This window comes from Vigna radiata, chromosome 9, assembly GCF_000741045.1.
Source record: "Vigna radiata var. radiata cultivar VC1973A chromosome 9, Vradiata_ver6, whole genome shotgun sequence".
Lineage (NCBI taxonomy): Eukaryota > Viridiplantae > Streptophyta > Magnoliopsida > Fabales > Fabaceae > Vigna > Vigna radiata.
This window is the reverse complement of record NC_028359.1, coordinates 11,155,845-11,181,582: the sequence shown is the minus strand read 5'-3', so window position 1 is coordinate 11,181,582 and position 25,738 is coordinate 11,155,845. Positions and strand designations below refer to the sequence as shown.

At 33.8% G+C, this 25,738-nt stretch overlaps 2 protein-coding genes across 3 annotated transcripts; both read right to left on the bottom strand.

Annotated features, from left to right (window-relative positions):
• Positions 1–266: 266 nt before the first annotated feature.
• LOC106773334 lies at positions 267–16,422 on the bottom strand. Its single transcript, XM_014660034.2, has 11 exons — positions 16,160–16,422; positions 13,022–14,123; positions 12,602–12,877; positions 11,717–12,493; positions 10,657–11,109; positions 8,660–9,177; positions 7,922–8,549; positions 2,043–2,623; positions 852–1,935; positions 484–768; positions 267–388 (listed from the first exon to the last, which is right to left on the bottom strand). Exons 1-11 carry the CDS (start codon positions 16,420–16,422, stop codon positions 275–277), a joined length of 6,081 nt encoding a protein of 2,026 aa, XP_014515520.2. The 3' UTR covers positions 267–274.
• LOC106774065 (TMV resistance protein N-like) lies at positions 16,419–25,244 on the bottom strand. 2 transcript variants are annotated; one of them, XM_014660895.2, is made up of 5 exons: positions 24,714–25,244; positions 21,906–23,013; positions 21,459–21,749; positions 21,207–21,329; positions 16,419–16,519 (listed from the first exon to the last, which is right to left on the bottom strand). In XM_014660895.2, the coding sequence occupies exons 1-5, from the start codon at positions 25,232–25,234 to the stop codon at positions 16,496–16,498; spliced, it is 2,067 nt and encodes a 688-aa protein (XP_014516381.1). In that variant the 5' UTR covers positions 25,235–25,244; the 3' UTR covers positions 16,419–16,495. The 2 variants fall into 2 exon arrangements, with proteins under 2 accessions (XP_014516381.1, XP_014516380.1); XM_014660894.1 differs by lacking the exon at positions 16,419–16,519 and having other exon boundaries at positions 20,907–21,329.
• Positions 25,245–25,738: the final 494 nt, after the last annotated feature.

Sequence of the window (25,738 nt, the reverse complement as noted above, 5' to 3'; positions counted from 1 at the left end):
TTTTNCTCTTTTCTGCTGTAATTCGCTTAGCGAACCAATACTGGTGCGCTTAGCGAATTNTTNAATTNTGNTCCTCCAAATTGGTTGATTCGCTCAGCGAACCAATANGGGTGCGCTGTGCGAATGTATTCCTNTGGCTCTNNGAATTTTGCTGGCTTTGCGAGAATTGGCTGTCCANTTCACACTTATGCAATTTTTCCTGAACAATAATTTACGAAACACTCTGCTACAAATTACAACTTTTCACTGAGTAAAAACATGAATAATTACATGATTAAGGTAATTTATAAGTGTAAAAATATTTATTTTTCACACTTATCAAAAATTCAGGAGTTTTTCTCAAGTACTTGGAGTGACTAAGATTCAAAACTTTAAGCCATGGCAAAACCTTCAAGAAGATAGTTTTCAATAAATATTAGAAAAAAAATTGTTATAAGTGGAAACAAAGAATATTTTAAAAGAAAATGGAACGTGATAAAAAACCTGGGGTTGTTTCCAGACGAATCGAAGAGAACTGTGCTTTAAATCAATGGCTATTGAATCGTGCAGATAAAAGTCGTTAGGTAGGTATTTTGAAGGAAACCCTTGTAAACTGATCCATCTTAGTTTCTTGGAAAGGTACTCATCAGAATTCGAATGTTCAACGAGTTCAAATATTCTTGATGTGTCTGATACCTTTGCTCGACAAGGTTCTAACAAATCTGTTCTGGTTAAAAAGAGTTTACTAGGCAATATCTGAATGACTTTTGTCTGCTGTGATGAAAAGAGCTAAGAAAAACAAATATATTGCACATGAGAAAGCAAACACTTCCAAAAGAAGTTTCAAAACCAAAGAGAAAGAATGTTCTTACAGTATTATCTGACACTACATAATTTTCATCCAGACGAAACCGTAGTTGAGGGTTGTTCTGAAGTGTCCTTTCTAGAATTTCAAGAACAATTTCTTTTCCCATTTTTTGTAGCAACGGTTGCATTCCTAATTTGTTGTTCCTTTTAACTTGTATGAGGCTACCCTCTATGAGATTTCTTATTCCACTATCAGCATCTACCCCACATCCATTTAGGATCTGTGTAACATAGGTTCTGCCTTTACCAACAAAGAAATAACATACATCAAGGAATAAATTTTTTTCCATTTCATTTCGTAAACCTTGGAAGCTTATTTTCAATTTCTGATGAACATCATGCTTGGGAATTTTCTCTAATTCTAACAGTATACTCTTCCATTCTTCTTTCGGCCTTTCAAATAAACTACTTCCAATGACTTCAAGAGTTAGAGGTAGTCCTCCACAACAAGCAACTACTCTTTTTGCAAGGTCATTGTATTCTTCTCTTGGTTTTGCTTCTCTAAATGCATGCCAACTAAGAAGCTCAAGAGACTCGTTCGCGTTCAGTAACTCTATCAACAAAACCGAATCAACTTCAGGTATCCTTAGAAGGCCTTCTTCTCTTGTTGTAACTATCATTACAGTTCCTTTACCGAACCATACATGACTATTCCATAGGCCTATTGGATCATACTCATTTGTTCCGTCAAGTACAATGAGCATTCTCTTCCCAGAAAGTCTTTCCCGAATCATACTGATTCCCATCTGAATGCTATGTAACTTTATCTTTGTTTTTAGGATATCCGAAAGAAGTTGTTCTTGTAAACCAACAAGCCCTCTTGTTTGACTAACTTGTGCAATATCTTCAATAAAACTTTTATATGTGAATGTACTATGAACTTGATGGTAGACGGCTTTGGCAAGGGTGGTTTTACCAGATCCTTCCTCTCCACATATCCCTATTATACAAACTTCTGTGGATTTATTTTTTATTACTTGAATCATATCTTTCACGTGGGATTGTAATCGAACTGGAAATTTAGTAGCAGACAAGACTGGTAAAATGAGAACACTCTTAACAATTATGTCCACTAGTTCAGCATCACTCCTTCAAGTTCAATAGCAATCATAAAAGAAGTCATATATTACCAAAATTAAAGTACAAGCTGAAAATATGGTTGATTGATTGAGTGAGTGAGTGAGCGAGTGATTTACCTGTAATTGCTCTCATCCCATCCAAAGAAATTTGCAGCTTTGGTGAGTGCGTGGCTCCACTTCAACATGCCATGCTCAAGTTGTTCTCCTGAAAATGTTTGTTGTGCAGTTGCTTTGAAGGATTTTCCAAAATCACCCTTCTGAAGACGTACATCAGATGGCTGAATTTCGTAATATACGGGCAGAACATGCCGGGAATAAGTTTCGTGCCATTTGATGATTTGTTGGAGCTCATGAAGACACCATGCAGATTGAGAATATGTTTTGGTGAAAACAACAATTGTTGCTCGACACATATTGAGAATGGGTTGTTGGATGTGCATGCCATTCACTGCAGTCTCTTCGTGAAGGAAAGTGGTGAGCCTAACAGCAGAGAGGGCAGAATCGAGATGAGAAATAAATTTTCTGCGGATGTCTTCTCCAGTGAAGTTGATGAGCACGTCACACATCTGTGGTTTGAAAGTTGAAGAGGCTAATTCCATGGAAGGAATTGACGACGTAATGAAGTGTTGGAAGAGAAAGCAATAATGAAACAGAGTGAGAGACGATCTCTGTACAGACAACACCAGTCGCCCAAAGATTGATATTTTTTACAGTCGTGGAAGCGCGTTAAGACAATTGCAGAACCCTTTTTACTTTTACTTTAGCCATTTAAGAAATTAAACCACACCCACTTTGAATCACAAAAAATATATTAAAATAGTAAGTATGATAGCTTTTATAATTATATCTCTCTTTTTATGTTAGGCACGTAGCTCTTTAAATTTTAAAAGAATAACAAATACATAGTCTAAAAAATATCTTTAACATATTGTAGTATGCATTAAAACTTGTAAAATGAGGTTTGCACTCATTTATGTACTATGAATTGGCCTTATATCTAGTTGATGTGAAACTTCCAACAAATGATTTCATTTTTTTTTTTATCTGGTTTCACTATACCCTTAACTCAAGAAGCCATATGTTAAATGCAAAATTGAGTCTATAGTTTCCCATTTTCACCTTTATATCATTGTAGGAAGAACTGAAACTCTTGAAGTCAGATTAGACTTTTTGTGAAGCCTAAGCGTGTCTTCGTAAAGTGAGTCCCCTGATTCAAACGGTTTTAAAACTAAGTGAGTATCTATATCTTTCTTTGGATTTATTGTCAAACTTGCCGGTCCCTCCGATTTCAATTCAATTCAATTGGACTTCAAAATGTGGACCCGCAGATTTCTCAAATGCTAAATTTTCAATGCAAGCAATTAAACATAATGGTGAGTCCCACATACCAAATACTAATTGAACCAAAATTAAATGTAAAGAATCTAAAACCATGTAAAGAGCCTAATACCTTGGGTTTGGCACAATCAGAACAACAATTCAAAAAACCAATTCATGAAACTCTTAATCACTGATTTACCGAAACACTTTGATTCAAATTACCAATTTGCTTTGTCTAATTCTTCTTTAATTTCTTGAATTAACTTCTTCTATGTGGTGAGTTATTTTTATCAATATCTTGACCAATTAACAGTCATTAAATACCATATAAGAAGAAAATAAAACAACCACAACTTCTTTAATATTAATGGCATTTGTGCACTTACATAGCCTAGTAATGACAACTTTGGATATGCAATAATATTAATATAAGAGCTTTTTTAGGGTTGATATAAACAAAAATAGTATTTTAATGTTGAATTAATTAAATATCATTTTTAGATTTTAAAACAATAAAATCTTTGGTTAAAGAAACTACCAGGGGATGCTATTCCCTTTTCTATTTCCTTTTATGTTTAAAATTTTTTGAAACCAAACAACTATGCAGCCATGTAGCAGTTTCATAATCAATTTGCAGGAGTCAAAGACTTTTTGTATACTAAACTAGAAATCTGACCTATACAACACACAACATTCATTTTTAAGATAAATGTATTTGTTTCCTATATATAACAACAATTGAAATCGGATTGTAATTTACAACCAACTACTGTCGGGATGGAGGGTTGTTTGTGGTCTAGATGACTGTCACGCTAGTCTGGGCTAGTTTGGATCCATGCCATGCTAGTCTAGGTTGGTTTGAAGGACTCTCGAACTGTTAGTGTCATGATTGTCGATTGTCCTACTCTAGTTTTGATGATTGTCAGGTTGGTCTAGGTGATTGTCGGGCTACTCTGTTGTGGTCTGGACAATTATCGGGCTGCTTTGGTGTAGTTTGGATCACTATTGGGTTGGTCTGGTCTGGTCTAACCTAGATGATTGTCGGGCTAGTCTAGTTAAATTAAAGATCTTTTGAGAAAAATGAAAAAATTTCTTCATGACGAATGATAAATACACCAAAGAGACCACACATGAAAAGATATTTACGGTGGTAAAAACATAAATAAATAAAAATTTGACAAGATTATATGAGAAAAACATCTCCATAGAGAAAGATACAAAATTCAAGAATAAGTAAGCCCTAAATAAACCTATGTGCCAAAAAAAATAGTAGAATTTTCGGTGGACCAATTTTAAAATGTATTCCTTATGAACTATATAAAGGAAGAAAGCCTAATGTTTGTCATTTAAAAATATTTGGATCCACATGATTTTTTTTAAACAATGGAATTTTTTTTTGGAAAATTTGATTCTAAATCTAGTGGAGCTATATTTTTTTGGTTATTCTATAACAAGTAAACCTTATAGAGTTTTTAATCGAAGAAAGTTTGAAATAGAAGAATCCATGCTTGTTGTCTTTGATGAAATTATGGACTTTGAGGAAAAATCACTTGAGTCAGATGAATCAGATGTAGGTGAAGAAGAAGACTTATAGGAGACAACAAAAGAAGAGAAAAATAATCCTTAAACTAAAGATTTGGCTAAGACATAGCAGCAATCGAGTATTATCATTAGACAATGTTATTGGAGATGTCACAAAAGGGGTAAGGGTTTGTCTTTCTCAAGAGTTCTTCTTCAGTGTAAGTCTCATAATCCATCACAAACTCATCCTCTACCTCTAGTTTTCACCTATGGTCATCTCCAAATCTCGTTCTCCTCTCCATTTTCGAGTTCCTAAACCCTAGAACACATATTTCTTATGTTTGTCTCCATTTCCACTGATTGATATCAACTTTCAACCGATTGAACACCTTTCCACCATTTGTTCTTTATTATCCATCGATTAATTGGTCCAATTAGGGTTTCCTCACCTTTCTAGTGTTCCTTTGTGTCCAATTAGATTTTTCACCATTTGATTCAGGGTTCCCTATCATTCTTCTCTGATTCTCTCTCAATCTTGAGTTTCATATGCATTCCACTACGTTTCTCTCTATGAGGAAGATTGAGGAGGTTCGATTCATGCTCACACAGCTCCAATAGGCCTCTTCCTCGAGTCTTCTTCCATAAAAACCTTTAGAGTGTTACTAATAAGGAGCATTGGTATCTTGAAGCTACTGTGAAGTTTTGGTGATGTTAAAAGCTAAGAATTGAAGACTCTAAGTGCATCTTTGTTAAACGCATTTTTGTAGAAATAAATGTATAGGATAGATTGTAATGATGTAAAAACGCTTAGAAATTTTTGTATTTAGTTAGTCATCACGTAAATAATCGATTATTGCACAGAATAATCGATTATCTCTGTCTGATTCAATATTGCCCATGTCTCTGGAATAATCAATTATTCCTCAAGATAATCGATCATCACATTTTTTAAAACCCCCATAACGGACACAAATAATCGATTATCACTTACGATAATGGATTATTTCTGGCAGTTGGGAGATGTCTTTTCAGTTTCTGACCCTGGGCTTATAAATAGGTCTTTGAACAACTCTTAGAATATTTTCATTTTAGAGTATTAGAGCTTTGTGCCTAAGGGAAACTCTCTGTGAGTGAAAAGAATTTATGCCATTTTGATAATACAGTTTGTCTTAGAAAGTTCTCAAAGTGATAGAGTGTTATTGCCTGGTCTTGTGAATAAGAGAAGCTCGTGCTTTGTGTGTCAAAGGTCGGAGCGGTTCTCTTCAAGTTGGCAGAGCGGTTGCTTCCAGTTCGTGCGTCGAAGGAAGCTCTTCCGGTTCGTTTGTCGAAGGAAGTTACTCACTACACTCTTCTAGTTCGTTTGTCGGAGGAAGGTGTTTTCTATCCTTTACTCATTTCATTACCTTGTAATTTGTACAACTATATTTTTAGTGAAAAAGATTAATCATTCTTTATAGTGATTAACAACTGGACGTAGAATCTTTTGATTCAAACCAGTATAAAAATCATCTGTGTAATTTTTCTCTTCCCTACACTCTTTAAACTTTTAGCACTCCAACTGTTCGATAAAAGTTCTCTATGAAAATTTACTTTTAAAACGAACCATTTTAATTTAACTTGTGACCGAACACCCTTTCCGCTTTATAAATCTTATTTTGCTGCGCGACTCTATCCACGATACCGATTGTATCTGATACCGGCATAGAGTTATTGCATATGGACTCATTTGGTCCTTCTAGAATCAAAAGCTTTGGGGGAAATTATTATGCTCTTGTAATTGTCGAAGATTACTCTAGGTAAACTTAGACTTTCTTTTTAACTTTGAAAATGGAAGCTTTCAAAGCTTCCAAAACATTTGCAAAAAGAGTCCAAAATGAAAAAGATTTGAAAATAAAAGTTTTGAGAAGTGACCATGGTGGTGAATTTCAAAATGAGTCTTTTGAAAAGTTTTGTCATAAGTATGATATAACTCATAATTTTTGTGCTCCTAGAACTCCCCAAGAAAATGGGGTTGTTGAGAGGAAGAATAGGTCATTACAAGAGTTAGCTAGAACTTTATTGAATGAGTCTAATGTTCCTAAATATTTTTGGGCTGATGCAATTAGTACGGCTTGTTATGTTCTTAACAAAATGCTCATTAGGCCAATTTTAAAGTTAACTCCTTATGAATTGTTTAAAGCTAGAAAACCAAATGTATCTCATTTGAAAGTTTTGAATGTAAATCTTTTGTCTTAATTAATGGAGTTGTGCATAGTGTGTAGACCGAGTTGTGCAACGTCCAGACCAAGGTTCCAGACCGAGTTTTGCAACATCTAGACCAAGCTCCACACTATGCAGACTGAGCTCCCCACTGTTCAGCCAAGCTGCACACTACCAAAGCATGCAAACCGTGCTTTCACGTCACAAACTTCTTTATTAAGCCACATTATTTTGAAACTCCAAGACAACATGCCTAGTCACTTTTTATTTAACACTGTTTAGCCAATTTAATGGAAAGGGTTTGATTGAATCAATTTTTCCAAATTAGCAATCAAATGAAGACAAAAAAAAAAAAAATAGATTTGCAATTTTGCTACAAAAAGGAAGACCAATGGAATGATTTTAACCTAACCATAACAACCCTAAATAAGGTTGTAATTTGGCCAAGTGTGCCCCTTGACTACAAAGCTATTTGTTTAATATTGGGCTTTCAAAAGCCATAGTTAACAGAAACGAAATATTCATTTTGACTATCTTAAACGAAGTCTCTCATGGTTTCTTGTGCTCCCTTGTGGACCTTGTAGTAGTATTCGGCCGTGTTATATCAGGATAGCACACGTTATGTTGAACCAAACAAAAACTAATAGGCAACAAATCACACGTTATGTTGAACCAAACACAAACTAATAGGCAACAAATCATAACATTTAAGAACAAAATACCGAAGAGTAACTGTGTTTATACCTTGAAACAATATTAATATTGGTAAAAGGCGAAAGGGATTTCACAAAAATAAAAGCTAGGAAGGAAATATAATAAAAGTACAGCCAATGAGATTATGTGGAAAGAAACAAGGTAAAATGAACATTGAATTTCCCAACTATAAACTATTACTCAATGATAGACCTTCCCTCGATTCCACTGTCCTACAACATAAAAAGGAACCAAGGATCTTATAGAGCTAGTGGTAGTCCTCCACAATAAACAACTATGTTTCTTACAAGTTTATTCAAGTCTTTTCTTGGTTTTGCTTCACTAAAGCCATGACAACCAAGGGACTCATTTTCCTTCATATCAGACATTCTATAAACATAATTAAGTTTGAGTCGGTTCAGCAAGTGAACATCTCTAGTTGTAATGATTATCGCAGTTCCTTTACCGAACCAATCGAGCACAATGAGCAACTTTTTTCGAGAAAGTTCCTTCTCGATCATAATTCTTCCCATCCAAGTGGTTTGCAATCTGAACTTGGATTTTAGGACATCGTAAAGAAATTCCTCTTGCAAACGAAGATGCCATCTATCTACTGGTTCCCAAACTTTTCTAAGATTTTCAACAAAACTCTTGCCAATGAATAAATGATAAATTCGATTATAGATGGCTTTGGCTATGGTAGTTTTACCCGATCCTACCATTTCCCATATCCCTATCATACACACTTTGGTGGAATGATTCTCAATACATTCAATCACCTTTTCCACGTGAAACTCTAATCCAACAGGAAATTGGGTAATAACTAAGTCTTTATAGTCCAGTAATGTCTGAACGCGATTAACAATTACTTCCACAAATTCAGCATCATGCCTTCAAGAGGAATGATAATCGTTACCAAAATTAAATCACAACCTTAAAATATGCTTCATTCAGTCTCAGACGAAAGAAACAAAGAAAGTTTGAAGGAGTCATTTGTTTACCTGAAATTTCTGAGATCCCAACCAGTGATACCTGAAGCTATGGCGAGTGCACGGCTCCACCTGGACAACGCATGTTCCAGTTCTTCTCCTGAATAACTTTTGTTTGCAGTTTGTCCCAACGCTTTTCCAAAATCGTTCGTCTGATCACGTACATCCAATGGATCAATCTCGTAAAATACGGGCAAAACTATTTGGCCAAATGTTTTGAGGCATTCAATGATTTCTTCAAGCTCAAGAAGACAGCAGGTAGATTCAGCATATGTTTTGGAGAAAACGATTATTGCAATCTTAGAGGCTGCTATTGCTCGCAGGTGTTCTTCCATCTTCGTTCCCTCTTGACCATTTTCCTCGCTAATAAAAATTTTGACTTGAGCTTGTAAAAGGGCATAATGAAGATGAGAAAGGAACCTTCTACCGATGTCTTCTCCCCCAAAGTTGATGAACACGTCGTATATGAAATGGGGTTCTGATTTTAGGAAAGATGAAGATGACGATGATGAAGAAGAAGCGAACTCCATCTAAAGAATGGAAGTCAACTTTCAAAAGGTAAAGGCACTGATGTTAAAGATGTCATCTGTCATCTCATCTTACTCGTAAGAAATTTTAGGATAAAAAAACTATATATTTTGTACCAAAAATTTAAAAATAAATGACGAATTAATTACAGGTTGTCATAAAACAGAAAAAGCTAATAAAAAGAAGTTGAAATACATGTAACCTTCAATTTTCTTTCAGGAACGAAAAACAGTTGGTGACGAAAAGATAACGGACTCATTTCTATGCAGCCTTCCAAGTACTTAGCGACCCACCAATAATGACTCTATGTCAAAGTGTAATTCACATACTATAAAAATAAAATAGTCATAAAAATATAAATTTTTATAATTTTTTAAATAAAATAAAATAAAAAATAAAAAAATAGTGTCAAATAAACTTAAAAATTTTAGGTACGTGAAATAATATTTTTTTACATTAAATTCGATATATGTTTTATATTTTCCTCCTTGGCCCACCTCAGCATACTGCATTTTCTGCCACCTTCTCGTAAAATTTAAGACACTTTAAGGGTCGTATTCACTTCGGATTCCAAAAACAGTTCAATTAAATTTTTTCTATTAAAAAATTTATGGTATTCAATTAAGACTTTTAAAAATTGGAAGAAATTATGATATTCTATCAAAACTATTAAAATGATTTAGAAAAGGACAAACTTAAATAAACTATTTTAATTATCAATAACATTTTTTATAAATTGATATCTAAATTGATCATTATAATAATTAATAATTTTTTGTCGGTGTTATTTAGCGTTTTTTTTTAATGAAAATTTCTTGTACTGTTTTAAAACTCATCCAACTTTATTAAACGAATTTCAAAACTCATGTTTGAAATGTTCCTAAAATATTGTCAAAAGAGTTCATATCCTTTTGAAATGTTCCTAAACTGATTCTGTTGAAGTGTTAGAAAAAGAAGTGACAGTCTGATTCTGCTAAAGCATTAGAAATGGAAGTGAGTTTATTTCTTGATATTTCATTTTGTTTGTGTTAGTCAGTTTAAAAAATAGCTTTTACATTTTGGGATAATTTCATTAATGGCTTAATTTTTATTTTTTATTTCATTTCACTTTACGCTTGAATGAAATATCCTTCTGTCAGGAACCCATATCTTAAATGCAAAATTGAGTCTCTAGTTTCTTATTTCACCTTTATATCAAAGGAAGAACTGAAACTTTGGAGGCCAAAATTGAAACTCTGTCATGCCCATTAAAAAACCAAGGTCTTCCGAGTACTCACTTCATTAATAAACCTTATCATTAAATTTGTCAGAAGTTAGAGATGTTTGGCCTGTAGAAAAGTTGCAGGAAAGATTTTAATTTCTACTAGCGAGATTAGGATGTTGAGGCTTATCAATTAAGTAAACTAGGATTTAATTCAATACCATAAGGAATACTGATTTATTCCTGAAATAGATATGGCTTACCAAAAGTCACACATTACAATTCTCTTTAGGAATATAAGGAGGGCATTTTCCTTTGGTTCCAAAGAAGGATTTATTGGCATGTCAGTTGATTCAGTATATAATAGATAGATAGCCATCTTCATGACAATCAATTCATGCCCAAAAGTTACGACAATCTCCACATGGTCACCAAATCCTAGCTGTGATATTATGTCTTTCCAATCTTCTTCATTGAAAGAAATTACTGTGTCTCGTTTGTATATTTGAATGGTGCACTTTGTGTAATTAACTATCAAGACACTAAGAAGGCATTCCTTTGCAACTCTTTCAAGGGGTGATGAATAAACAACACACAAAAACATTCCAGTCATGAGACAATTACGATCCTCGGGGACTCTGAAAAGAACGGAATGTCCTTCACCTGTATGAGTCAACCAAAGTGGATAGTTGTCACCCGGAAGAAAAACATCACAATCATTGGTAGTGAATCCCTGTACCATATACAAAAAAGCAAACTCATTACCTAACAAATCTGGTACAATATTGCATGTGGAGGAAAAAACACTTCATGTAGTATTCATTCAATGTAAAAGGAAATCAACATGCATGTACTAATCTCCAAGACTAATCTGTTTTTCCTTTCACTCAGTTCATTTTATTGGGACATTATATAAGGAATAATCAACTAATAATCCAAAAATGGACTTTATATATGAAACATCTGCAAAGTAATACAAAGTGGACTTTTATAGGTAAGGCTAAAAAGCTCTTCATTGGCTAGTGTTACAAAACCAAAGACAGTGAAAGAAGGGAATAAAAAACAGAAAAAAGAAATAAGAGAGCTTTAGTTTTTAGGTGCAGGAGTAAGAAAGGAGGAAAACTCATCTCACAAATGAGTGTTTTTTAGGCTTGTTTGGCATGCAGATCTTTCAATTTATTGAAACAAGTTAACCTTTGGAAGCTCTGAGATTATAAAAGAGGAATAACTCTAGAAGCACACATTGGATCTCCTATAGATACTTTTACCAAGATTATTCCATGTCTCTTGATCAATTGTAAAAGGATGGATAATATATAAAAAGAATTGACAGAAAGAACCTCTGATATGCTCTTGTTGAGAGTATTGAAAACTTCATGGTAGCGTCCTATTCCAATCAAATATGGCCTCAACGACTGGTTTGTTATCTGCGATTCATTTGACCTTATTTCTAATTTAATTGAACTTACGTCATATACATCATCCAGAATTCTTCTTAATTCTTTAGATAGCTGAAACTCCGTGTCACAATGCAATAAAACACTACGAAGTTTTGAAAGACTTGTAAGCGTTGATGCTAGATCACCCAAATTGTTACTCTGCACATCTATGGAGGTTAGAGACGATGACATGCTCCAACATGGGTAAATACCGGATAGAGGATTTATTTTTGGTGACATCCAAGACCAAATGATAGATGGAAAAACATTACGTGACAATCCTTTATGTCCACACAGTGATATATATCCAATGCTTTTTGATCTTACTATGGAAAAGGGAATTTGTTTCACAGCAATATTTTCCGCGACTAAAGTAGTCAAGGATTCCATCTGCACTATGTCTTCATCCAATTTGTCCATCTTCAAACAACCAGAAAGGATTAGAGTTTTCACAGATTTCAACTTATAGGTCCTCCTTGGCAGATTGCTAAGACTTGTACAGTCCTTCAAATTTAGCAGAAGAAGCTTGCAGAGATCTCCAATGGACTGGTGCAGTTTGTACAAACGTGGACAATCTTTGAGAATGAGTTTCTCAAGATTAGGCAGTTTAGAAAAGTCTGGGGTGATGGTCAAGTTTTTGGAATGACTAAGATTGAGGATTTTTAGCCACTCCAACAACTACACAAGACAAACATTTTCATACAGAAGTCAGAGGAAAATGGAAAATGAACTGTTTGATTGAACTTGTGGCAATAAATAATAATTATTGGCATCTAATATATATACCTGACTTTCCTTCCAGACTAGTTTAAGATGACTGTGTTTTAAGTTTATCGCAACTACACTTCCTAGATGAAAGTTTACAGGTATGTATTTCAGAGGAAATCCTTGCCAACAGATCCATCTCAACTGCTTAGAAAGATGCCCAAAAGATCCAGTGAGTTGTACAGAATGAAGTTTCAACAGTTTCAATCTTTTCATTTCCTTAAAAGCATTTGCTTCAAAGGAATCTCTACCAGTTCCATGCGATTTGAATGCCAATCCCTCAATGGCTTCTGTCCCCTGAGATGAAAAAGGCAGAAAAAACAAACCACTTTTGTTTGTTCACAGGGAAATGATATATAGTCAAAGTAAAACCTTCTTACAAAACGAAAGGAAAGTTATCTCAAGCAAAGTTTCAAAAGTGTAAGTAGAGAAAGTTCTTACAGTATTATTTGTCAGTACATCTAGTACATCCTCATGAAACCACAATCGGCTGCGCTTCCCAGGATCCTTTGGTGAACTGTGACGAATAATCTCTCTTCCCATGTCTCGTACCAAATCATGCATTCCAAGTTTATTATTCTCTTCAACTTTCACCAGACTACGCTCTATAAGAACTGTTATTCCAATATCAGCATGCAGTCCACAGGCATTCAGTATCTCCGTAACATAGCCTCTCTCTTTTCCAATAAAGAAACAACAAATATCAAGAAATATATCCCTTTCCATCTGATCCTCTAAACCATCAAAGCTTATTCTCAATTTCTTCTGAACTTGATCATTGGGAATTATTCTTAGCTTTGATAACACACTTCTCCACTCCTGTTTGGTTCTCTTGTGCAAGTAAGAACCAAGAACTTCAAGGGCTAGAGGTAGTCCTCCGCAATAAGAAACTACATTTCTTGAGAGTTCAATGAAATCATGTGTCGGAGTTACTTCCCTAAAAGCATGCCAACTAAAAAGCTCAAGAGACTCACTTTCATTCATTTCCTCCACTTTATAAATGTAATCAACTTCTAGTAAATGAAGTAATCGTTTGTCTCTAGATGTAACAATAAACACACTTCCTGAGCCTATCCATTTACGATTTCCACACAGGGCATGCACTTGCTCCAACTTAGTCACATCATCAAGTACAACGAGTGTGCTTTTTCCACGAAGTCTTTCCTCAATCAAAGTGGTCCCTGCTGCTGTACTATGTACCTTAACTTCTGATTTTAGGACATCTAAAAGAAGCTGTTCTTGAAAATGAATATACCCTTTACTGTCCTGTTCACAAACTTGTCTAATGTTTTCGATGAAACTTCTATAGTCATATGTACGACGAATTTGATTGTAGATGGATTTCGCAGTGGTTGTCTTACCTGATCCTCCCATCCCCCATATCCCTATTTTGCAAGCTTTGCTTGATTGATTTATAATAAACATAATCACTTCTTTCACACGAGATTCTAAGCCAACTGGAAATTGGGTAATAGATAATGATGTGTTGTCTAGCGCTGCCAAAACTCCCTGGACGATTTTCTTCACTTGTTCAGCTTCATCCCTTCAACAATAAAAAGAAAGACAAAATGAAAATTAAAAACATTTTCAGAAAACTGCATACCAAAAAATATGTATCACCAATCATGCCTATATTTCTCTATCATTTATCTGTCTCAAACAGATGGTGGGATACATTTTTGTTCTATGAATTGTAGGATAGAGAGTTGTGAAAAAAATCCTTTGGGTGGTTTTGCTAATAGAGTAAGACACGATTTCAACTTTTATTTTCTAAAAGGTTTAATACCTATTTTGGTCCACTTTTAAGACCTAACAGCTCTGCCGTGCGTTAACAAAAATATCACTTTAAACAGTTTTTATAAAAGGTGGGACTTAAATGAACTTTTGAAGAAAAAAAAAAAAGAAATCACTTTGAACAAACCCTCCCGAAGGGCCAAAATAGGTATTAAACCTTCCTAAAACTTATAGTAAGACACCATTTTATTTTTCAAAGTAAATTAAACAATTTTTAAATTATATATCGGAAAGAAATAGCTATTTAAGTATTGAAAAAATTAAATTAAAGAAATAATCATTTATAAAATTACTTTAATAAAAGATTAGTAAGTTTTTTAATTTAAATTATATATATATATATATATATATATATATATATATATATATATATATATATATATATATATTAATCAAACTTTAATCTATTCTTAGAATTAGTCACTCAGTAACCTTTGATGGTTATATGGTAATCCAAAATACGAACGAGATGGATATTTAATGTTCTAATCATTATGTTAGTTCTAATCTTGATATGAAAAACAAAATAGGCTTTTTGATCAAATTAAAATGTAATAAAAAAATCAAACTTAATCAAGTTGTTCTTAGTTTTGTTGTGTTCCGTTCAAGTATTACAAGTCTTTCAAGTTTCAACTATATTTTTGTGATGAATTGGAATCTAACAGACATAATATTGTAAAGTTGTATGGTGTTCCCCGACCCATTGTTTCTGATCGTGACAGAGCTTTTATTAGTTTTTTTTGGCAACACTTGTTCAAAGCTCAAGGAACAACACTTGCCATGAGCTCTTCATATCATGAACAATCTGATGGACAAACAGAGGCCCTAAACAAGACTTTGGAGATGTATCTACATTGTTTTGTGTTTGATAACCCAAAAGGGTGGTTTGCCATATTGCCATGGGCTCAATATTGGTATAATTCATCTCTTCATTAAAGCATTGGAATGTCTCCATTTAAAGCTTTGTATGGCAAGGATGCACCTGCTGTCATGCCTTATGAAATCAATTCTACAGATCTGGTTTCAATTCAAGCACTGCTCCGTGAACGTGATGCAACTTTGCAACAATTGAAATTGAATTTGATGAAAGCACAACAATATATGAAAACACAAGCTAACAAAACAAGAAGGGACATACAATTAGAAGTTGAAGATTTGGTGTTGGTCAAACTACAACCTTATAGACAACACTCAATTGCTTTAAGGAAAACACAAAAGTTGAGCATGCACTATTTTGGACCTTTTGAGGTTTTGGGCAAAATTGGAAAAGTGGCTTATAAATTGAAATTGCCGAATATTGCTAGGATTCATCCCTTTACCGTTGACAACTACTGAAGTGGGCCCTTCGGTTCAACCTTTAAAGATTTTGGATCATCGTACCATTATGTGAAAGGGAAACTTACTTCAACAAGTATTGGTACAATGGACTAATTTGGATGTGTCAGTAGCCACTTGGGAAGATGCTACAGAGATAAAGGAGACTTTTCCAAATTTTCACCTTAAGGACAAGGTGGATTTCAATGGAGGGAGTATTTTCGTGTGCACGCCAAATGAGCTGGAGAAAAACAAAAAGTTTGTTAGAGTAAGGGAACACATGGAGAGCAATCCACAAGATGAGTATCAAAGAAAAAGCATGAGGCAGAAGAAGGAAAATATGACATTAAAGGACTACGTGCGGTAAGGGAGGATTATGCGTGTGTATAGTTGAGTCATACTTAATAGTTGAGTCATACTTAATATAACAGTGTTTGCTTTTTCATACGTAATAAAAACTCCATCCATTACATTTCAGTATAAATCAGATAGACAATCGTTTTCTTGACTACCAAGTCATGACCAAAAGCCACAAAAATCTCTACCATGTCTCCACCTGCCAAATGTGATATTATCTCCTGCCAATCTTCATCATTAAAGGAAATCACTGTTTCTTGCCTGTGTATCTGTAAGGTGCGCTTTGTGTAATTAGCATCTAAGACACCAGTAAGACATTCGGTGGGCTTGATTTCAGGCTTTGATAAATAAACAATACACAAAATCATCCCCTTCATGCCACAGTCCTCCGGCACAGTGAAAAACACTGATTATCCCTCACTTGTATGGGCCAACCAATAAGGATAATTGTCAATCTTCATTGGTTACCAATCCCTGTAACATGAGAAAACAATCTTAGTCATTATGCAATGGACTCCTAACCCCTACAATAATTCTTTTACCATTACAAAATTACAAAATCAGCATTTCTAATAAAACAGAAGTGAATTGTACAACTTTTTGGGGGAGGCAAATTATACTTTTAATTAGGCGGTTAATTGCCATATGGGAAGATTAAAAACTAAAAGAGAATGTGAATAATTCATGCTTTTATGTGTAAAATAATGATGCATATAATGAGGATTTAAGATTACATTAGTGAGAGATAATTACTTTTCTACATTAAAATTTTTGTAATGGCATTAAAGACCATTAATGGGAATTAGTGTGAAATGTAGAGGACCTTATTATGATGCTGATCTACAGGGACACATATCCTGTAGAAGGATGTATATTAATAATGCAATGGCAGATATACATGAATGCTGAAAAATTCATCAAGGTTTAGTTTTTGTTCTGAGTTATAAGAACCTAAATTTGATCTCTTTTCTCATAACTCCCGTTTTTTCATCCCAAAGTCATGACTAAGTTTTTGAAATGTTGAATAATATTCATATATGAAACTCGTCTTTTAACAAATATTTTTATATACACAGAAAACTGGAGATCGCATCCCTTATCACTTATTGCATAAATTGAAACTCAGCAATGATAACTAATTCAAACAAATTTGGTTGATATATATATATATATATATATATATATATATATATATATTAACAGTAGATCAATATGAATCTATAATGCATTTCTGTTTATGTCTCGAGATCTTTCAACTTTCTCTTACGTTCAATGAGAATCTAACAAATACTCATCGAATTTTCTTTTAGACGCATCATAAGGATTAGTTCAAGCTGTCTTAATTAGTAGCTAAAATTGACGGTATGGTAGAGAAAGGTAAAATCTAGAGAAGGAATTAACCTTAGATATTCTATCATTTAGAATATCAAAGAATGCTTTGTAACTTCCAACTCCAATCAAAGATGACCTCAAGTTATGCCTTGAAATTCCTAATTCTTCAACATTTACAACATGTTCAAGAAAGGTTTCTACATGTTTAGATAGTTGAGACTCTGTCTCATGTCGCAGCAAAACACTTCGAAGATTTGGAAGGCTTCTAAGCATGGGTGCAAGTTCACCCAAAGTATTATCCTGTGTATTCATGGAAACCAGAGAACATGATGTGCCAGAAAACGGGCGAATAAATAACAGGGGATTCATTTTTGGTGACATCCAAGACTGAATTATAGAAGGAAAAACATTTCGTGCCAGTCCTTCAAATCTGCCTAAGGATATATATCCAATACTTTTCGACCTTATTATAGAAACGGGGACCTGTTTCACAGCAGTATTATCAGTAATTAAAGTTGTCAAGGATTCCATCTATGCTATATCTTCTTCTAATTTGTCATTCTTTGAGCAACCAGAAAGGATGAATGTTTTCACAGATTTCAACTTATATATCACATTGGGGAGATTGCTTAGGCTTGTACAATCCTTCAAATTTATCAATAAAATATTACAGAGATCGCCAATGGATTTGTGTATCTTTAATAAACTTGGACAATCTTTGAGAATGAGCTGCTCAAGACTTGGTAGTCTAGAAAAGTCAGGGGTTCATATCAAGTACCTGGAGTGACTGAGATTATATTCCGCTGGCAAAATCGGTACGATTGTCCTAACAATTTTGTGGTTGTAGGTGTTTATGGGTTATATCACAGATTCTATAAAATTCTTTTTGCTCTGAAACCAATTGTTGAGTTTTAACTTATAAGAGACAAAAGAATAAAAGAAAAACTAATATCTTTTATTGAACATAAATAGTAAATATTTATGCTATAGGATTTGTAACCATGAGAAATATCTGTTAAACTAATTAATTAATAATGCATAAAATCAGTTTAAGAAATAGGATAGGAATATATTTTTATTTAACTGACTCTTTCAACTACATGTTGTTTGAGTCACAAAGTAATAATAAAGTAATGTACATGCAATAAAATGGTTCCATAATAATATAATTTTTATATTCGTTAATCCAAATTTGAATAACGTTCTTATGATACCAATTGTTGTTTTACAGAATAATGTTAGGTAGCAAAACAAAACAGAGGAAATAAAATTCTGAAAGAGAAAGAATATACGAGTTGAAAGTAAAGTAAATGTTATTATTTTCAATATATACGAACCGCCAATTATTTATAATACCTGCATTAAAAAAACAAATTGAGATTCCAAATTGATTGTTATTATTCTCCTAAAGTTTAGACAAACAGCAAATAAATGCTAAGTGTAGTATGTTGGAATAAACTTAAAATTGTATTAGTTTGGGTCTATTAATATTTAGTTTGATTTTAATAGAGATAAAATAAGGATAGATAGTTTACAGGAGAGTCAAACACATGAGGGAAAAAGTGAGTACTTGAATTTTTTTATGGAAGAGATGACAAAGATAGTCAAGGAAATGAGTGTGCCACAATTGTCATAAAAGATCAATTATGAATTAGTGTTTGTACATGAAGGTTCTTGGGTCCCAAGATGTATGGTACATAGTTGAGGACGAGTATAATGAACCTGTGGATGGTGAGCATCAGACAGTGAACTGCACTAAAAAAGACACAGGTGAAAGACAGATTGGCTTTGTACTTTATGTATATTGAAGTGGATGAATCGGGGTTTGAGAAAATAGCTAATGCAAAGTTAGCAAAAGAGGTCAAGGAAATTCTAGAGGTGGCATACAGAGGAGATATCCGTGTGAAGCAGGTATGATTACAAGCTCTTAGAAGAGGGTTTGAACATATGAAGATGGATGAAATGAGAGAGTTGGCGAGTTTATAACTCAAGTGCATAAGATGACCAATCAACCCGGAATGAACGGAGAAGAGGTGTCTCCTAACTAGGGTGTGGAAAAGATCTTGAGAAATTTGACCGATGATTTTGAAAGTATCGTGGTCATTATTGAAGATACAAATGATTTGTCAACTCTTATTGTGGAGGAGTTAGTTGGGTCATTAAAGGGCCACGAATTGAGGAAGAAGAAGAAAAGAGGGAACCCGACAATTAAGCACTACAAGCATAGTTTGACTCAAAAGAAACTCGGATTACTCAAAGTCGAGGTCCTGGAGGTAGATGACGAGGAAGCCAAGGATGATGTCGTGTGGCCGAGGTAGTTTTAAGGATGATAGTGAAGAACAAACCGGTCAGCAGAATTGGCATGATTGAGGACAAGGGAAAGGCCAAGGAGATCGGTCAGGACTAGAGTGTTTTAAGTGTGGCAAGTACGACCACTATGCAAACAAGTGTAGGTCGAGGAAGTGCTATAACTGTGGTAAGCTCGATCACATTGCTAAATTTTGTCGTTGAGAAGAAAAATGAAAGAAACCTTCTTACAGAAGAAGATGAAAAAGAGATGGGGATCCTGTTGATGGCAAAGAGCTTAGATGCAAAGAGTGTGGACATGGAGAGCTCGGTCCCAACAATGGATGAAGTGATCTTGGTAAATGACGTAACAAATGTGTAAAAGGAAAACCTGAGAAGAAACTCAAACAAAAAAATGAAGAGATTCAGCGGATAGGGAGGCTTCTGGATTAAACTAATGAGATTATGAATAAACAAATAGCTAAGCCTTGAGGGTTTGAAGAAGGCGAAGATTGATAAAGAGGAGGAAGTATTTAGTGTTTTTAAACCAGGTGAAAATGGGAAAGAAGAAGATGAAGATGTTGAGAAGAATCAGGGTATGAGAAGCTTGGATATTGAGATAGCAAAAAATATGATGAGTAAAATTTCAGAGGAGATGAAGTCTGCCAATGTTGTTGAGAGGTCGGCTAAGATTGTTGAGAAATCGACTAAGGTCAAAACTGAGTTGGTCAAGATTATTGGGAAGTTGGACATAACAAAGTTCGTCAAAGCATTAAAAAGGTCAATGAAGGTAAAAGACAAGAAGGCTATAAGGAAAAAGAGGAACTCAAATCTGATTGAAAGAAGCAAGCCCGATGTGGAATGATACACATGCAAAACTGAGTAAAAGATGAAAAAATTCAAGTTTAAATAAACTTAAAATTTAGAGGTTTATTAATAATTTTGTTTAAATCTTATTTTATTAGTTTGAGTCTAATAATATTTAACTTGATTTTGATAGAGATAAAATAGGAATGAGTAGTTTTGATTTTCAATTGATTTAAGTGCAATATTATTTTGTTGATATGAGACAGGTATAGATTAAGTATATTTGATTGAGTCTGTTGACATTTTATCTTACTGTTTTTTATTATTTGTACTTGGTCCAAGACCTTATTTACACCTATTTAAATGTTGCAAAGTTTAATGAAAATAACCACATTGAATTGAAAAGTCCAATTATTTGTGTAGGTCTTAACATAGTCTGTCTACCAACAAATATTTACCAACAATCCATCAAATTCACGTTGGGATTTATATATGATATTCTTTTAGCTTACAATTCATCAATTGGCTCTTGTTTCACAGTTGTGTTCTAAGCAATTATAGTTACCAAGGATTTCACCTGTGTTATATCTATTGGGTCAAGCTTCGAACAACCAGATAGGATGAGAGTTTTTAGAGATGTCAACTTATATATCTCTCTTGGGAGATAGCTTAGACTTGTGCAATTCTTCAAATTTATCAATAGTATATTGGAGAGATCACCAATGGATTGGTGTACCTTAAGTAAACTTGGGCAATCTTTTAGAATGAGTTGTTCAAGACTTGGTAGTACTGAAAAGTCAGGTGTTTCTATCAGGTATCTGGAGTGACTAAGATTAAGGAATTTTAACCGCTCTAAAACCTGAAAGCATAGTTTTTAGACAAAAGATTAGGTAAGATAAAAAAATGCAATAGTTAGAAGTGGAACCAATAATACTATCTATATCTTAATTAAACTAGGAGTTTTAAAAGAAAAGGGCGTAAAGAATACCTGGGGTTTTTTCCAGAGTGGTTGTTTCCAGACGAGTTGAAGATGACTATGCCTTAAATCAATTGAAATTACATTTTTCATATGAAAGTTGTTTGGGATGTATTTAGAAGAAAACCCTTTCCAGCAAATCCACCTCAGTTCTTTAGATAGACACCCATAATCTCCGACAAGTTGTACATGATATAGTTGTAGAAGTCTTAATCTCTTCATTTCCTTGAAAGCATTAGCTTTGAAGAAATCTCTGCTTGTTGAATGCAGTTTTAGAGACAATCCCTGGATAGCTTCAGTCCCCTGTGTAGAATATAACAAAGATAAACAATTGAGAAATCCATAAATAATTGTTGATTATTGATAGTTAATGTTGAGTCTAACAAGTTAACAACACACGCATTACACTAAAAAAGAATTTCAAAAGTGGTTTCAAAATTATATAAGGAAAGTCCTTACAGTATTCTTTTTCAGTACGTCCTTTACATCATCCTGAAACCATAATCGACTCATTTTCCCCGGTTCCTCTGAACATCTTTCCTGAATAATTTCTCTTCCCATATCTCGAAATAAGGGACGCATTTCAAGTGTGTTGTTCTTTCCAATTTTTATGAGGCCACAATCTATGAGAATTGTTATTCCAATATCAGCATCTAATCCACAACCATTTAATATATCTGTGACATAACTTCTTTCTTTACCAATAAAGAAACAACATACATCAAGAAATATATCCTTTTCTGTATCACGTAAACCTTCAAAACTTATTTTTAATACATCTAGAACATGATTATCCATAGACCTAGCAGTTCTTTTTAGTTTCGACAATACACTTTTCCACTCCTTCATTGTCCTATCACATAAAAATGACCCAAGGACATTAAGAGCTAGTGGATGTCCTCGAGAATAATCAGCTACGTTTCTTGCAAGTTCATTGAAGTATTTTCTTGGTTTTCCTTCTCTAAAGGCATGACAACGGAAAAGCTCAAGGGAATCCTTTTCGTTCATAAGCCCGATGAGATGAACATAATTAACTTTGAGTCGGTCCAACAGTTCATAATTTCTAGTTGTAATGATTATCACAGTTCCTTGACCGAACCATTCACGACTCCCGCATAGGTTTTCTAATTGGCCAAACGCAGTTACATCATCAAGCACAATGAGCAATTTTTTTCGAGAAAACACATTCTCGATCATAGTTCTTCCCATCCTAACGCTTTCCACCTCGTACTTGGATTTTAGAACATCAGAAAGAAGATTTTCTTGCAAATCAACATACCTTTCATTTTCTGGATCGTAAACTTCACTAATATTCTCAATAAAACTCTTACCAATGAATTCACGATAAATTCGATTGTAAATCACTTTGGCCAAGGTAGTTTTACCCGATCCTCCCATTCCCCATATCCCAATCATACACAGTTTGGTGGAATTATTTTCAATGCATCCAATCACGTCTTCGACATGGGACTCTAATCCAACAGTATATTGAGTAATAAATAATTCTTTATAATCAAGTAACATCTGAACGCGGCTAACGATTTGCTTCACAAGTTCAGCGTCATGCCTTCAAGAGAAACTAATAAAGTGTAAAATGCAAATTTGAAAGAATAAAGAAAATTCTTAGAAAATATAATACAAATTATAGAATATTATAGAAAAGTTTAAAATAGAAAGAAAAAAAATCAAAAACATTATACATAGTTAAAAATTTAGAACATGCTACATAAGTTGGAGCTAGCATTTTTTAGAATAATTTAGGGATCTATAAAAACATGTACTCAACTTGAAGACAACATCTAACACAACACACACCTACAAAATACACTTCTTTTAACTACTATTTTCACATTCTACTATCTCCATATTTTTTTCTATCCAATCAACTATTCCTTTCACAACCTTAAAATACTAAAAGTGTTACCAAAATTGTTTTTTGTCATTTACTGGGGTAGATAAATAACCAAGCACAATGAACAACTTTCTCTCAGAAAGTTCATTCTAGATCAAAGTTCTTCCCATCCCAACCCTATATACCTTAAACTCAGATCTTAGTATATCATTGTTGGGAAACAGCGGTACCTATTCCCTCCTCTGTGAACGCAAAATGGACACTATGCGAAAGCGAAAAATAAAGTAGAGAAGAAGATAACACCTAATGTTTTTATTTGGAAAACCCTCTTGAGAAAAAATCGCGAGATTCCAGTAAAAAATATCTCCACTATAAAACTAGGATTACAAAGTGTTTTTCTCAATCTTTGAGGATCTCTTTATGAATCTCACCCTCTCGGATGGTATAAATAAACTCTCTATGGAATTCTTTCTTTCTCTCAAAGTGGAATACAAAGAACTCTGTAATTCTCTTATGATTTCTTTACTTGGAAATGCATGATGAAGCCTTCACAAATTCTCCTATTTATAAGATAAAAATGTAGCTTATCAAAGAATGGTTTATAAAGTATTAGATTTTGTAGGTGTACGGTGTTAAGCCAAAAAGTTTGTAAAGCTGTTTCATTTTTAACAGCTGTCTACTTTTTTTGTTTCTGCTGTGCAAACTGTAAGAGACTATAACTCTTATAAATAAAGGGTTATACTCTGTTTTATTTTTTTATTCAATAAGATACAGTTTTATTCAAAGTGAAAACACGTCACCTTTTTCTCCTCCTAATCCTTTATAAAGGAGGTTAATAAATTTCCACAATTCCAATGAGTTTCTAGAAAACCCAAATACATTCTTCAAAGATGAACGTGCATGTTTCAAGATCAAAGATTAATTCCAAGACCTTGGAATGATCATCGTTTTTTTTTTCTGCATTATGACATGTGAACCACAATTAAGGAGGAAATTCCAACCATCATAGAGGACCATTTGTTGCACAATACCATTTTTTTTATATTGTCGATCCCAATCTCTAATATTCTCAATAAAACTCTCACCAATGAATTCACAATAATTCGATTGTAGATGGCTTTAGCTATGTTTGTTTTACCTTATCCTCCCATTCGCTATATTCCTATCATACACACTTTGGTGGATTGATTTTCAATACATTTAATCACGTCTTCCACGCGAGACTCTAATCTAACAGGATATTCGGTAATAAGCAAGTCTAATGTCTTAACGCGGCTAACAATTTGCTTTACAAGTTCAGCATCATGCTTTCAAGATGAGTCATAATTAATGTGTTACCAAAATTAAAACACAACCTTAACATATGCTTCATTCACTCCCAAACCAAAGAAAGTAGGAAGAATTCATTCGCTTACCTGAAATTTCTGACATCCCAACCAGTCATACCTGCAACTCTATTGAGTGCACTGCTCCACCTGGACCGCGCATGTTGCAGTTGTTCTCCTAAATAGCTTCTGTGTGCAGTTTCTTCCAACGCTTTTCCAAAATCTTCCTTCTGATGACGTACATCCAATGGGTCAATCTCGTAAAATACGGGCAGAACTATTTGACCAAATGTTTCGTGGCATTCAATGATTTTTTCAAGCTCAAGAATAGAGCAAGCAGATTCGGTGTATGATTTGGAGAAAACGATTATTGTAATCTTAGTGCGTCGTATTGCTCTCATGTGCTCTTCCTTCTTCATTCCCTCATGCAGATTCTCCTGGCTAATAAAAGTTTTTACTTGATTTTGTAAAAGGACAGAGTGGAGATGAGAAACAAACCTTCTACCGATGTCTTCTCCACCAAAGTTGATGAACACATCGTGTATGAAATGGGGTTCTGATTTTAAGAAGGATGAAGATGATGATGATAAAGAAGAAGATGCAAACTCCATTGAAGGAATTGAAGTCAACGCTTCAAAGATATAAAGCAATAATGTAAAAGATTAATATGTTTTATATGTAGTCTGGAAGCGCGTTATGACTCACCCAATATCGCTTTACTAAAAACCATTTATGTTTTATATTTTTCCTCCTGAACCCATCTTGATATGCGTGCTTCTTCATTTTTGGCCACAGCCTTAAATTTTTAGAAAGACGCTAAGAGTTGCAATTATTCACTTTCCATTTCAAAGAAAATTTTCAAATAACTTTTTTTTTAATCAAAATATTTATGGTGTTCAATTAAAGAAATTATGGTATTGTATCAAAACTATTAAAAAGATTTAGAAAACAACAAACTTAAATAATATTTAATTAAGATTAAAATAAAAACATTAGATGTTGCGTGGAAGTCATAGTTTTTCGGTTTCTTTATTCTTTCATTCTAACACAAAAAGATGGCTACCACTGAAAATTGGTTTAATTGATTAAAGTGCTTAGCTGAAGCAAAACTATAT

What these genes read in the sequence shown, in the direction of transcription:
- LOC106773334 (XM_014660034.2), bottom strand. Translation starts at nt 16,422, where the DNA reads ATGAAGGGGATGATTTTGTGTATTGTTTATTTATCAAAGCCTGAAATC. An exon ending in TAGTCTGGAAGGAAAGTCAG is followed by an intron (nt 12,494 to 12,601) that starts GTATATATATTA and finishes TGTCTTGTGTAG; the next exon opens with TTGTTGGAGTGGCTAAAAAT. An exon ending in ATGTAGTGTCAGATAATACT is followed by an intron (nt 769 to 851) that starts GTAAGAACATTC and finishes TGTTTTTCTTAG; the next exon opens with CTCTTTTCATCACAGCAGAC.
- LOC106774065 (XM_014660894.1), bottom strand. Translation starts at nt 25,234, where the DNA reads ATGGAGTTTGCATCTTCTTCTTTATCATCATCATCTTCATCCTTCTTA. An exon ending in TGGGATGTCAGAAATTTCAG is followed by an intron (nt 23,014 to 24,713) that starts GTAAGCGAATGA and finishes TTTCTCTTGAAG; the next exon opens with GCATGACGCTGAACTTGTGA. An exon ending in ACGTACTGAAAAAGAATACT is followed by an intron (nt 21,750 to 21,905) that starts GTAAGGACTTTC and finishes TATTCTACACAG; the next exon opens with GGGACTGAAGCTATCCAGGG.